The 14,858-nt window shown below is 39.9% G+C and overlaps 1 protein-coding gene and 1 long non-coding RNA gene across 2 annotated transcripts; one reads left to right on the plus strand and one right to left on the minus strand.

Moving 5' to 3' along the window:
* Positions 1 to 902: 902 nt before the first annotated feature.
* On the minus strand, positions 903 to 5,775 carry aipl1 (aryl hydrocarbon receptor interacting protein-like 1). The gene is made up of 6 exons (XM_061281266.1): positions 5,677 to 5,775; positions 4,533 to 4,712; positions 3,393 to 3,581; positions 3,150 to 3,326; positions 2,874 to 3,015; positions 903 to 1,617 (listed from the first exon to the last, which is right to left on the minus strand). Exons 1-6 carry the CDS (start codon positions 5,770 to 5,772, stop codon positions 1,418 to 1,420), a joined length of 984 nt encoding a protein of 327 aa, XP_061137250.1. The 5' UTR covers positions 5,773 to 5,775; the 3' UTR covers positions 903 to 1,417.
* Positions 5,776 to 11,130: 5,355 nt separating this feature from the next.
* LOC133155935 (uncharacterized) lies at positions 11,131 to 13,350 on the plus strand. The gene is made up of 3 exons (XR_009714754.1): positions 11,131 to 11,414; positions 12,785 to 12,936; positions 13,019 to 13,350. It is a non-coding gene; the product is annotated as an uncharacterized LOC133155935 (long non-coding RNA).
* The last annotated feature ends 1,508 nt before the right edge of the window (positions 13,351 to 14,858 follow it).

Raw genomic sequence — 14,858 nt, forward strand, 5'->3', positions numbered from 1 at the left:
CAATTATTTTCTGTTACGCCCCCCCCTAGCAAGAAGAAAACTATTCGCGCCCCCCCTCCCCACCGTGACTATCCTAACCTGTCTTGTAAGTCGTAAAATGTTGCACTGTCGCAAACGTGACAGAAGTAACAATGAGAGCGCCACTGCCCCCTGCTGTAGTAAACGCGCAATTACACTTTATTCTAGTACTGCCAAAAAAAAAGCCTGTTCCCCAGGGTCACACGCGCCCCCCCAGGAATAGCACCGCGCCCCCCAAGGGGGGCGCGCCCCACTATTTGAGAAGCACTGGCATAGTGTGAGCCTCACTCCCCTGAGTGATGCTACCCCATAGCTCAGTGGGGAGTCCTTAAATGTCACCAAAACCTTAACAAAGATAACATTGATAACTTTTGATGAGCTGTGCAAAAAGGTGGATTCTAAATGATCATTGTTTATTGCAGTGGTGTCGAGCTGCACTGTTATACATTAGAAACAGTGGAATGCCCACTGCCAAAATCAACAATAGCAACGCGTGATTGTTTAACTATATCGACAAGGTTCTTGTAGACGATTAGACAGAGACAAACAGTAGCTCCAGTCCACGTGATTTCATTTTAAGAGCCTCTGGGCTGCTCATAAAGTTGTGCTGCAGGCCGGATTCATTTCTCCTGCAGCATCCCCTGCTGCACCTGCAATGAAACACGACCAGATTGTACATGTGGATTGAGTGACATCTAGTGGTAAAAAACAGAATCGATTGTCTTTTATTGTCTTTAAACACACACGCACAATGCAGAAATGCCACTGGAAATATTAAGAAAAAAATGTTAAAATAATACTTAAAATAAGCAAAACTATCTGCCAACAGAACAAGAAAGTTTTATTTGACAAGAATTTGACAAAATAACAAAATAATACTCGTCTCATATCTACGGCAGTCTTGAAATTAGTATTTCTAAACCTAAAACAAGTAATATAATATAATTAAAATCTTAAAATAAGCAAATTCGACATATGAAACCACACTTCAGGTTCTTTTGTTGTTGGACAGTCATCTTAAAATGTTGAAAGTGTTCGTTTAAGTCTCAGTACTTGAAACAAGCTTTTAATACTCATTGACAAGACTATAAGCTCAAACAGGATAATCAAGTAATAAGTATCTTTAAACAAGCAGAATGATCGTGCAGGACAATTTTATTTCAAGTAAAAATAACAACGCAGCGACATAAGCAAATTTAGGTTCAATTTAAGAAATTACAATTTACTTAAGATTTCACTTTTTACCGTGTAACAGGATTTACAGTAAGGCTGCCTGTTCATGCAAAGGTACACAAATAGTGACATTAATTTCCAACCAAATTAAATATTACTGTAACAATTCGACAAATGAGTTGAATTTGAAAAAAGTATGCAAACCTCGTTGCACATTGAAGTCAATTCAAAACATGCCTTTGTACTTGTTCCTATCCTCCTTGTTCTTCTCCTCCATGCGCATGGTCAACACTGCCAGTTCCTTTTTCACTGCCTTTTTCATGCGCGGGTCTAGATCCAAAACTTTGCTGAAGTCCTGCCTGGCCTCGGCCTCGTTCCACACCTCCAGATGGGCCTTCCCACGCAGGTAGAAGGCCTTCATGACGCCTGGGGGACCAACATAAAGTGGTTGCTTATAAAGAGCAACATTTATTATTCCAAACACATCCCTTGAGTTATTTACAACACTGCTCCGTGCATTTATTGAAATCCTGCTGCTTTATGAGGGGCCATTACTTGTGCATTTATAATGTGATACTGAAATCATCTTTAATAGCCAATTTCAAAATGATGTTACTCCAAATTCGAAGGGGAATGTTGCCTAAAGAATATTGATGATGATTGGATTGACTTCAGATATTGCTGTTTGATCACATTTTAAAAACTAGTTCCTTGCAGTGGCATTTTTTAATTGTGTTGGTGGAGCACCAGTGACTCACAGGAAGTGGCTAACATACCAGGAAAACTACAGTGGGTTTTAAATTACAAATAAGACAAATGTAAATGCAAATAAATTACATATCTTATTCCAAAAGACATTATAAACTGCATACAACGCAAATAACGGGCAAGTCATCATAAAACTTTAGAACCAATTTTAAAAGATATTGCAAAACAATTGCTCAAACTATGGTCAAGTCACACTACCAGCCACATGTTGCTAAGCAGAATTCAAATAATGAAGAAAAAATAGCATAGACTACGTTGCAACAACCCAAATGCTGACAATCAGGAAATATATTCTTTATCCCTATACAGATTGTAAATGAATGCAAGCAGCGCCATCTAGTGGGTAACTTTGTTTGTTGTGGAAGGATTTTATTTTTTGGGGAAAAAAGTACGGTATGTAAGAGGAGTTTTCAAAATTTTGAGACTCTGATGTCATATACCAAAAAACGGGTGGACTGTTTTGTTGTTTTGTACAGAAGTTATCTAATACTAATAACAAATTTGGTTACAAAATCTGAAAAAAAACAAAGTTCAACCAGCGCTTGTGTTCAATGCTGAGAGGTTTCAAAATATTTGTCAAGTCCAGCTAATCTCAAATAGCCTGGAGAAGTTCAAAATTCATTCCAAAACAAGAGCGTGTCTGAAGAAGATCCAGATCTTGTGCAATGAAAACAAACGCTTTTATTAAGTCAGACTTTTACAGAAGCATGAAAAATTCACTTAGGGCTCTCATAAAAAGGTACATTACACACTCTGTGAAATCCTTTCCTGCTTGTAAAGAGCTGAATAAACGCTAATATAACCACAGTGGTCTCTCATATATCACATGTATGGAATGTGACTAATGGAGCTTAATGTTCCATTCTCTCTGGCGAGATTTGTATGTAAGTGAGCGTGTGTGGTTTGCATCCAACCTGGGTGTTGGTTAATGATGTCGCTGGTGTGTTCGATAACCTCATAGTATTCCTCCATGCGGAGGAGACACTGGCAGTAGTTGAGTGTTAATGTGTGGGCCATCTTCTCCAGCTTCAGCCATGGCGCTTCCCACGCTTTTTCCTGTGACAAACACATCACATGCTAATCCTCTTCTCAAAGTGTGATTGTGTGTGAGAGCTTTTCAGTCATGTTTGTGAGAAAAAGCAAATTTCTGAAGTGTGTTCTATTTGCGTTTGTCTTTGCGCTTTGCTCACCTTGGTCTGCACGTTCTTGATGCAGATGATGGCTTCCTTGTATTTGAGCGTGGCGTCCTGGTAGCGGCCCTGCTTGAACAGCTTGTTGCCCTGACCGTGCAGCACGGGCACCACCTTCAGCCTCTCCTCATCATTCAGAGCCCAGGACTCCCTGTTGTACTCGCTGGGCTGGAGAACCTGCACACACTCACATCTCTCACTAGGCTGCGCATGCTTCCACTCAGGTTCTCCTTCTGCTCCGACCTTTAGCAGTTCCAGGATGAAGAAGAGCGGCTTGGGCTCCTTCATCAGCTCATCCAGGTCGTCGTAGCCCAGGGTGTGGTAGGCAAACATGTTGGCTATGCCACATGTATGAATGTGACAGTCCACTGGGTCTTTGCCTTCTGCAATGCGTCTCATGCTTTTGGACACAAGCGGGTACACGCCGGTGTGCTTCAGAGGAGAATGCATCCATTTGAAACAGTTAATTGTGGGTAAACATGGCAACTGAATGGATTTTTATCAATCGCATTTGGTACTGTGTGTGTGTGTGTGTGTGGAGAGAAGGGACTAAACACTCTGAGCCCCTTCACATCTAATCAGAGCAGAGGAATGGCAGTATTGCTGAGTCAGCAGGAATCCGAGCCGATTAGGCAAAAGTGAGACTGCTGCAGATTAATGACAGTTTTCCTCTCCACCCATATGTCTCGCTCTCTCTCAAACACACACACACACATGCATCCACCCACATGCACATACTTACATGTGCACACATGATCACATTTCGCCCCCACCCAAAATTGTCTTTACACAACATGGCAAATATTTTTGTAGTTTGCGCAAGACACTTACAGGCAAATGTCAATGTGAAACTATTTAGATAAACGTATGACAAAATAAATGAATACCCGATAATTAAACATAACGTCATACATTTTTCTACCAATAGAATACATTTATTATCATGTACATATACAATCACCATAACACTACTAGCTACTTTATTGCGATGAGAAAATTGATTGTTTTTTTCATTTCTTCTCTTTTTTTTTAATTTGTAAAAATGAAGCTTCAAGTTTGCTTCATGAACCGGTTGTATTTTCTGACTTGTCTACATGGAGATGGCACTGTTGATTTAAAGAAAGGGGTTTAAGAAATGGCAAGTCTAATCAGCCCAATGTTGAACCCATCGAGAGGAGTCAAAAAATACAACACTGGTTCACTATGTAATATGAAGCTTCATTTTCCCATCACTTCACCGTAATAAATGAAGAAGACAGTACTTCAAACTATCTTTTCACAACTTCATCTGTGACCTAGCTCCGTATTTAAGAATTGCAAGTGTCTTTAAAAAATTATATGTGAAGGAGAGAAACTCAACATGTGTATTGTTGTTCTACTCACAATAGTGTCACACCAGAACTCGGCCACCTCTCCGATTCTCATGGAGGCCAGCAGCGATTCCCAGATGTCCAGTTTGAACATGTTGCCAATTACTATCTCCATGGGCGTGCCCACAGCTTTGCTGTCATCTATCACCGTGCGCTCATCATCACACAATGTAGTACGGAAGTCAAAGGTCACCTGGACCAAAACAAGCACCGAGCCATGACTTTCATGTAATGTGAGCTCATAGCAAGGTAACTATGTTTACAATGGGGAAGAAGTGGAAACATCATTTGTGTATAGTCCCCAATGGTATTGCTACTCCAACATGTTACGATAAAGACTCATAGTATCACATATGAACATATTTATTCAACAAGCCAGCAAATGGTTGTATAACAACCAAGGAGCACACAGCCAAGTTATTTGTGTTGTGCAAGAACATTCATAGAAGCCTCGCTCATACTTTGAAGGCGCTCCACTCCCGTATACAGTACACATGTATTTTATGATGAACCTACAACAACCCTTGTAGTGACTCAGGACGAAAAAAGAACCCAGCGCCTCTTGTAAGATTGTTTTTCTGTTTTAAAAGAGTTTCTTTAAGTCAAAAAATAATTTCTAAACAGCTACTGTATGTAAATAAAATATACAACTATTTCTAATTAAAATAGTATTATTTGAACAAATCATCCGCACATTTAGTGCAGCATGTGTTATACCTTTGAATGTGTATTTTTATTTTTAGAAAATCTAAAATTCATAAAAAAGAGTCCATCCATTTTGCGAATTGCTTATCTTTACACTAGGATGTGCTGGAGCCTCTCCCAGCTGTCATGGGCAGCAATCAATATAAAATATTATGCCCAATTAAAGTATTTTTCTGTTACTGTATCACCCTCTACTGGCTGTTTGGCTCCACTGTGAAATACAGCAACATCACTTGTACAATTGTCTTAAATCAGATTTCCAGAAGTTATAGCATCAATCGTTTTTAGCAATCTCTCCAAAAATATTAACCAGAAGAGACATTAAAAAAATGTAATAATCATAACAAACAATCAACATTTAAAGTGTACATAATACATGAGACTGCACTTAATCCTAAACTGTACAATAAATACAGAGAATAAAGTAAAACAAAATAGAAAAATACATTTACCTTTGCCCCAGTGCTGAATTTGGGGATTTCTCCAGTCCCTCCATGCAAGATCTTCTTCTTGATGCCCTCTAACCCAAGCAGAAACGTGTCCTGCATATCTGACGTATTTCTTTGCCTTATCAGTTGATATATTTGTCACCTTATGTTGTGTGTAATGAGTGAGTCCATAAGTACATCTCCGTAGGAGGATTAGTTCGGGCAGGGATAATAGGATTGTCCAACCGTCATCAACACTGACTGTCAGCTTGGGGAAACATCGAGAAAGACGTGGCTAATATGATGATGTTCATACCGAGCATTATTTAAAAGCAAATTTAATTCATCTTGATGGTGTTAGACTGCAAGGAGAATTTCCTCCAATTTGGGCCTCAAGTCGAATTAATGCAGCACCCTGCCAGAGATCATTTGTTATTGGCTCCAACTCACGTGTGACCCTGAACACTGTAAGCAGTGTAGAAAATGGATAGATCATTTAATATAGTTGTCGAAATGTTCTTGAGGAAATAAAGGGGCAGTTAAGTCAAAAATGTTTGTATTGCGAATATCAGAATGTGCCACAGCAGGTGGCAGTAGAATGTCAAAATGTCTGCACTTTTTGATGGTTTCAAATGATTCAATTCCACCGATGCAATATTAATTGGATAAATACATTTAAACTAGTGGGAAATGTAGACTTCAATATTGGAAACAACATTTTTGACTTGAATTCCACTTAAATGTTTGCCTGTTACTCTGCAGTTTAGTAACTAAGTACTAAACTTATGGCATAATGTTTTCCAAATGTGGTCATTTTCATTACCACCACCTAGAGGGTTGGAGTTCAGCAGTAAAAATCATGTTTAGAATTGCTTGGTGGACGTCTATACTTACATATATTTCTTAAGTGAAGGCATACTTTTCAAAACAGAATTAGTGTAATAATATGAACAGTCATGTCTGTACATGTGTGTTTCATGAAAGAGCAGTAAAAGAAAAAAATAAATAAATGTCGGAGTGCACATTGCTTTCATTCCAGAGGAAATTTCAATGATTTATATGGTGATGTGAACAATTCTAAAAGCAGACAATTACCCAATGCACTCAGTGACCTTTCTTTCTGCGCATCTGCCACCTATCTGTGCCTGGGTGTGCGTGCATGTGCGTATAATGTTCCTTCGCAACGTCTGCAAGTAGTTTAGAGCACGGCTAATGCTTGATTTCGAACCAGTGCGTGAATACCATGGCTCATGCTTGCATAACTGTACCGCTGTGGGTTTCCTTTTGTGAAGCAACACTGCAGGTAAAGTTTAGGTCCTTCACTTGGGACTATCACGCAACGTTGCTGGTCTTATCTGTGTTCAAATAGGGCCTTTATACCATGGATTGTACTGCAACCTCCAATCAGGTTGGCCTCTTGTTTTTTTTTCCCCCTCGGCTGACGTGTTACAGCATTAAGTAACACTTTGGTACAGTATGCACTTGGCTGTCATCCAGATGAAGAGGTTTCAGACCGTCTTATGGACACTGTTGTGAGTGCAGCAGTATTGGGAATATAACCTGGATGTCTGTACATAGTGACAACCATGATGGAATTTATTTAATAGTTTATCTTAACTCACTTTTATTTATATTGCACATACACAGCAGCCGTAGCTGCAAAAAACAACATTACAGTACACCAGATTCAACATCAACAAACTTCCAGTCAGACCATTCTTTCCTTATATGTTTATAAAATACATAAATAGGTTTTTGTCAATGTACTATAAATAAACAACTGGGAAAATATGGTAAATAGAAGTTAAGCATCCGCGACCCTGAACAGTATAAGCTGTGTTTAATTTTTTTAAAACAGTTTGCTTATACCATAAATGCTTTTAGATGTACTTTTAATTTAGCACATTGAGTTACCTTGTTTAGGAAATGAATTATAAAAAGCCGCCCTGCCATGTCTGACTATAGTCAGAGCAATTAGCTTGATGATATAATTCCTGCTGAGTCATGTAGCTTTTTTTTCCCCTCCTTCTCCTGTTGCCTTGATTGAAAACTGCAGATCATATCTGTGACAAAACACTAACAATTCCAAGGAAGGCATGACACAACACAAAGCTGATTTGAAATTAATTTTGTCATTTGATATGAGAGTTTCTTCTCAAGTGGGCAGGTTTTATTGAGGCTTGGGGTCTACTTGGTATTAAAAATATTTGCAACAATTAAGGGTCCATTTTGTCTCAGGAACATTGTCATGAACACAAAACAAAAGTAATTGCATTATGTGGATGGATTATTCAAAATTTCATTGGGGGATTGATGTATAAATGGATTTAGGGCTGAAGCCAAGTTTTCAAGATGGCTCTGCTTCACATAGCGACATGCTATCTGAGCCCTTACAACATGCTAATCTTCTCTGTATTGAGGTTACACAAGAACAAGAACAATGGAATCATACTTCAAATGAAAAGATTCATTGTTCTTAATGGAGTTTACACGAGTGCTGGAAACCGTGAAAAAGTAACATGGACATATGGAGTGCTGTTTCTCTTGGATGACAGGTTTGGAGTTGCTATGGTTACCGCCTACTCCGTCATCCCCACTATTAAAACGATACAATCTTTTGATTCAAAAGCGAGATCGATATCATCATATTGCTTCCGTGTAACTGAAACATAGCTGTAATAACTTTTCGCAGGAAGCAGCATGTGCGATCCCAAATATGCACATTGAACAGTTATCCAGCCAACCTGTTGGAGAAGAAACAATGCTATGACTCAGGCTTTGTGTCAGTCTGACTCATTGATGCTCGCGTCACACTGCCTGCACCTCTCTTCCTGGCCCTGCCTTTGCATGGCTCACTCACTGGATACATGCATTTGAATAGGTTCACAGTGGCGCAAGTCATCAAATAAGACGGCTTGCTGAACACACGCACCTTTTGAGAACAGGTTTAACCACAAGCATTCATCAGGAGAGACTATGGTCACATTGGACCCTGTTGGAAACCTGCTGCTGATGCATCAGTTATACTTATAGCAAGTCATGCTCTATTTGTGGAAAATGCAGTCATGGATTTCCCGGAGAGGCGTAGCTAGCCGTGTAAAGGCCATTCATTCATATATATACTGTATCACACAGGGGAGGCACCTTCCATGACGCACAACATCCACTCACAACACGGTTGAATGTTGATGAATGTGTGAGCCTTTTGTGTTGCACATATGGATTAGCGATAGAGAGGGTGAGGAGTGTGGGGGTTGTTTCCTGACGCTTCTTTTTTCCCTTGTCACATTAGAGCCGAGCAAGCACATGCAGGACGCGTACAATTCCTAGTTTCATATGTTCTAATTTGACCGACACAACACTTCCAACAGGCAATTGCCACACAAGTAATTCTCCCTTGAGCTTCACTTCTTTCATTTCGATTTTAGAAAATGACATAACTGGCAGATCCCCAACCAGTTCACGGGCTCAAGATAACCTTCAAAGTGTTCCACTAGCACATATTTCAACAATGTGGATTCTTTGGAGAACAAGGTCACACGTGAAGTTATATTGCATAACAAATGGCAGCCGCCCAATTACATTATTCTACGTGGAGTCAACAACAGAGAGGGTATAAGGAAAGAGTTTTTGACCACATTTATTTTGTATGATGTAACTCACTTTTCCACCAAATGGTACAGTCCAGTCCAGCTCACAATGGAAACCTGATTTGGTTTGTTTCCACTGGTTGTGAGGGTGGGTCGGTTGGTTGTGCAGAGTATTTGTGTCAGCTCCACAAATAATGTCACATTATATGAATTAAACACAGAAAGGGAGCATGTGCAAAGCGGAGATTGTGAAGAAAAATACTACACTTTCCAAATAAACTGTTTCAGATAATGTCAACAAACTTCAGTTTTTCCTTTTGACCTGGATTAGCAAACTGTACTGTGACAAAATCATTTCTTCTCAACATTAAAACTAGCTGAGGTACACACTTTTTACACAACTAACGTTTCACGGCACAGCACATAATGAAAAAAAAATCACAAAAAGTACTAGCTGACTCTGAATAGTTATGATCTTGTGTCAGACAAGAAGCCACCATTCTCCACAATGGATTTTTTCATATTTATCAAGGACTTTTTTTAAAAATATATACACCACGCAGTACTTATTCGGGCCAACAGGAGGGCGGCTGTGCTGTGTGTGCGTGCATGCGTGAGCTGGTGTGTTGGCTGTTCTGACTTGCAAAATTCTCGGGAACAGCCTGCACAAGTGTCTTGTGAAGTCATGTCTTGGGGGGGGGACATGTGAGACGTTTCTGGAACAACACATAGCTCCGAGTCGCAAGGTGTGCATATTACTTGCTGCTCTTTAAACCTGCGTTCCCACTTGCAGCCTCTGAAAGCCAACCACAAAACTCATTCTGTATCTACTCGTATAGCGACTATTCTTTCAGTCGGTAGCCTTTGTCTACAGTTGCTTGTGATGCTCCACCGTAATGTTGGTCTTGGCTGTTGCAGTATTTCTTAGCTCCAGCGCCCCCTGACCGGGCCCCTGCCAGGCCGCTCTCCACCGGGGCTCGACCTTTAGCTGCATACCAGAACACATAGCAGCCAGGACAAAGGCTAAATGCATGCAACACATAAAGACGGTGATGTGGTTCATGCGTTTACACAACATTACTGCAGACGCTCCACAGCCCCAAAATTTGGAAATTATTTTAGGGTAAGATCAGGATAATCAAAGATTTTGAATGTGGTTGCAATCAATAGTTTCATATAAAAGGCACACCTATGGCAGGATGTAAATGTCTGCAGTGATTGACAGCATTGTTTTGATGAAGCACTCTAAAGAGAAGACAAGTAGCCTGTGTACCCGCTGTTAGCTCATTGACCTCATATAACGCACAGTTGATATAATCCTATTTCCCTTCATCATATTGGACATATATAGATTCCTGTCTGATTCCCAAGGACAGCAAAAGAAGCATATAAAAGTCTCAATACAGACCTTGATACATGGGGAACAATATGATTCATGAATGGTACGTTTTGAAGTGGAACAATTCAATTCAGTTTGATTCAGTGGAATTATCGTTCGGTTTAATACACAATGACTGTTGACGTCATATCATTAATGGGTAACATCAGGTAAAAGCTCTCCAAAGGCCAAACTATTCAAATTCATCAAATTCAAAGCAAAAAGAGATTGTCAGATTTAAGAAGTACAAATATTAGTACTATTTTCCATATCTGTGTGTGTAAACTGTGAAAAACAGGCATTAAAGTTGATTAAAGGCTGTCACTTTGACATTCGGTGAAGTTGACCTGTGTTGGATTATTGGATGTCATCAAATATGGCGGATGCTCACAAAGGACCAAAGACTACACTTATATCGCAATATATGTACTTAAATATCATCATTTACATTTGTATGGGTTCAAAATTAGTTTAATCTACCATTATATTGTCTTCCCAATTGAATGCATAACTAATATCAAGTTTAATTAATGTTTGGTGGCATAAACTGTCAAGCTCATCCATTATTTATTGCTCATGGCCTCTCGCTATCACTTCCTGTACTTGGAGATCTGATTTCATGCGATTGCACAACCCAGCCCGTGCGCCTGCTACGGCTCATTGGCCAAAATAGTTCTGGTGCTCCCAGATGAGATATGTGACGGGGCCCTATTGACCTTTCCTTAAGGGCCGACGGGGAGCAGGAGAGAGGGGAAGAGGGAAATTGAATGCAAGTGAAGTAGGGACAACACAAGGTGAGTATATCCCCGCTCAACAATTTGGTCTAATCTTGTTTGTCTGGACTAGGTCAAGAGATTAAATGGTGCTGGTCAGTGGGCATCCTGTCTGATCCCAATAGACTTAACCTGGTAGTGACTTAAAGACAAATCATCTGGCTGTTAGGAAACACATGGATAACACCTGAATAAGGTGCAAGAGCTACATCTAAGGTCTGACGAGAAGAAATGACAGTCTATTGAAAGACCATTACCAGATTAACACAATAGAGGTAGACAGACAAGGAAACGGACAGACAGACAGACAGAAAGTATGAGGCGCTATACTGTATATTTCTATTTTTCTGTGGAATAAAGTCTCAACTGAGGTAAATTTGACATTTCTAATTGTGCTTTTATCATGTGTTCCATAATATAGATTTTTCCCCTCAAAAGAATGAAAATCTTAAAGTTCAAAATATTGCAAAGGGAAATCAATTTCCTTGTAAATTCAAAGCACATGCTGTTCTTCATTAGAAGCAATAAATGCTCCATTCTCCACTGAAGAGCACGAGACTGGAGATCTAATCAGATAAAGTCATTTTTCATAACAGGAACAAGGGCTTGAGGCAACATTTGCCAATCCACAATTTCAAGAAAAAACGTTTTATGTGTTAATATGCTAATAAGCCTCAATGAAATCATCTTTTATATTTTGAACCAACACACAAGTGCCATCATTTTGCCACTGCTTCAATCTCTTACAAGGGATTAAGTTGTCAGGTTTCATTAAACTCTGAGCAGCCTCACTCCAGACAAAACCATCTTAGAAGGTGCGGGTTCAGTTATTTTTAACTTTCCTGGGTTGGCATCGACTCGCTCCCTCCCCTTACAGCCCACATGTATGTTTGCCTTTCATATATGAACACAAGATGAATTCACCTCTGAGGTGGTGTGTATGTGCATGTGCGCCTGAGCCATCCACTCTCTGACCTCTGTCACATGTTAGCTGCGTGTGTGTGTGAGTGTGTGTGTCTGGCTGTCACAGCCATGCCACGACTCACACTTTCCAATCAATTACATCAGTGTTTCCCAACTTTTATTGAGCCAGCTTAGGCAGCCGTTTGACAAGAAAAATCTCACAAAATGTACAAAGTCCAAATGATTGCCTTATCTTAATTAATACTCACACATTCACTTCCTCTAAAAGCTTCACCTTTTTAATTAAACACAAAGCAGAAAATACTCAAAGGAAGTCACAAGTTGTTGGATGAATGCCAACAGACGGATGGACAGGTTAATTATATCGTTTGCCGTCAAATGGAAAACATTTTATTGTTCTGCCTGTCTCTTTACGTCACTGGCATAGATGGGTGAACAAAGATATTTATACATTTAATAATTTTCAGACCAACTACACGACTTTCCACTGCCCCAACAACACTGCCACGGTGACGGCACCCCCGGTTGGAGATAACTGAATTACCTAACAGGCCTTCTAGGAAGGAGCACCAGTCTGGTGGACCATGAGGACCTCAGATCCTCATAGAGTGATTTAAAGGTGCAGCTGCAACGCTTTGCAATAGCTTTCTCTCACTTTGCAACATATCATTTTTGCTCTTTCCTTCTCCTTCACCTCGCAGCCCACCCATCTGGAACGAGTGTCTATTTTGGGAGCTCAGTACAGGCCAAGTACCAGCTGCAATGTGTAATACACATCACGAATAGGACGGCACCTTACGAACAGGCAGCCTTTACTCTGGGCAAAGCGTATAGAGAATATTAACGGTACGACAGGCTGGATTGTGTTCAACTGTGGAGCTTCGACTGTTGCATAGAGTAAGAATTGTTTTTGTACTAGATAAAAAAACAACAACAAAAGAGAAATTAAAAAAATAAATAATAATAAAAACATTGATTATATTAAAGCTTTATCCAATTGGTGACCAAGTCAGCCAGTGTTTTTTTAAAGCAAGGTCCAAGGCAAAAAAAAAATGGATTTTTCACTCCAGGGCCAAAGGTCACAGAGGATTGTGGCGGCACGCTGGGCCACAGGCTTCGGTTGCGTCACAGTCAGTATTGAGTCAGGTGCACTCCCAAGGATCCCATTGCCAGCTGCCGTCGAGGCAGGGATAATCTGCCTAAGCAGCTTTCACATGATTTCACCCTGAGGGAAGAATTTAGGAGAGGTTTGTAAACCTCTTCAGGGACTGGCCTTGGAGCTTCTGGCTGCTTTGACGAAAGGAGTGTACAGTAGACATCACAGCAAAGCACTTTGCTTGCTGTATAATGTCAAAACAATACCATTACATCTGCTGTAGTTTTGCTTGGAAAGAGGTCCCTAATAACATTATTTGTTAGATTATCATTACTTCTAATCACCTTCACAGTATTACGCTTATCAAGTGTTACACATCCTTTTCTCACCCCACCCCAAAATCTCTATCCACACTCTTGCTCTCTTTTTTTCTGCCTCTTCTGCCATCTCAACCCAATAAAACGAGGCAAATGGCTGCCCTAAATCTCTGTATCATGTGACAGACAGTTTTTGATTGCCTCCGTTGCCATTGTGCTTCAGTTAGATTTCCTGATATGTGGCAAGAGTGGTTGTGGTCCTGCTCTACATAGAAAGTGTCCTGAAAACTGAATCAATTAAAAGTTTCCGAATAAGGATGACTCCTTAGTCGTGATGCATTATTTCCAAAGAATGCAAACACTCCAGTGGGACCTGGCGTAGAATATGATACGAGTTTCAATCTCTCATCAGCTTTGGAAGCTAGTTAAAATTAATTGGTCACACACTACATATGGGGTTGTCTCCTTGACCACCGCTGCGAGAATGAGATGACCTTCATCGACACACGCAGCAGCTATAGGGCCTGATGACTTTACATGCTGTGCTTCTATAGTTTCCAAAGAGCAGTTGCAACCTTATCCTGCCTGCGTGACTCTGCTCCATCGACGCACACATCCAACCTTTGACTGTCACCTGACTCCGGCTCAGCGGTCGACGATCTCTTTCTGTACAGTAAAACTAGTTTCATCTTCGAGAAATTTATTTGTACTGAAGCAAATCCATTAACACATGTTTTGGTATGAAAAATGAAAAGTGGATTTTTTTTTAGACATTGGCAAATGGATGAAAATTACTTGTAGCAGTAATTTTATTTTTTAAATTCAAATACTCTCTTTTAGTTTAATAGCTTTCTCAATGAATTGCTCTGAGACAATATCCTTATAAATGAATATATAGGTAAAATCTTTAGATATGGAATGAATGAGTACAATTGCATCTTATAAACATTTTTTCTGTATTGCATCTTTAGATGTAACAAGAATTGCTATTCCTGCTGACAATTTAAAATGTATCCCATACCAGAGTAACTTGCACACTTTTTATAAAAGTAGGTCCATAAGGCCTTGCACACTACAAGGGAGCATTAAACACAGCAGGAAGCTACATTACGCCATCTTAATACAACG

This window comes from Syngnathus typhle, linkage group LG6, assembly GCF_033458585.1.
Source record: "Syngnathus typhle isolate RoL2023-S1 ecotype Sweden linkage group LG6, RoL_Styp_1.0, whole genome shotgun sequence".
In the NCBI taxonomy this organism is placed as follows: Eukaryota; Metazoa; Chordata; class Actinopteri; order Syngnathiformes; family Syngnathidae; genus Syngnathus; species Syngnathus typhle.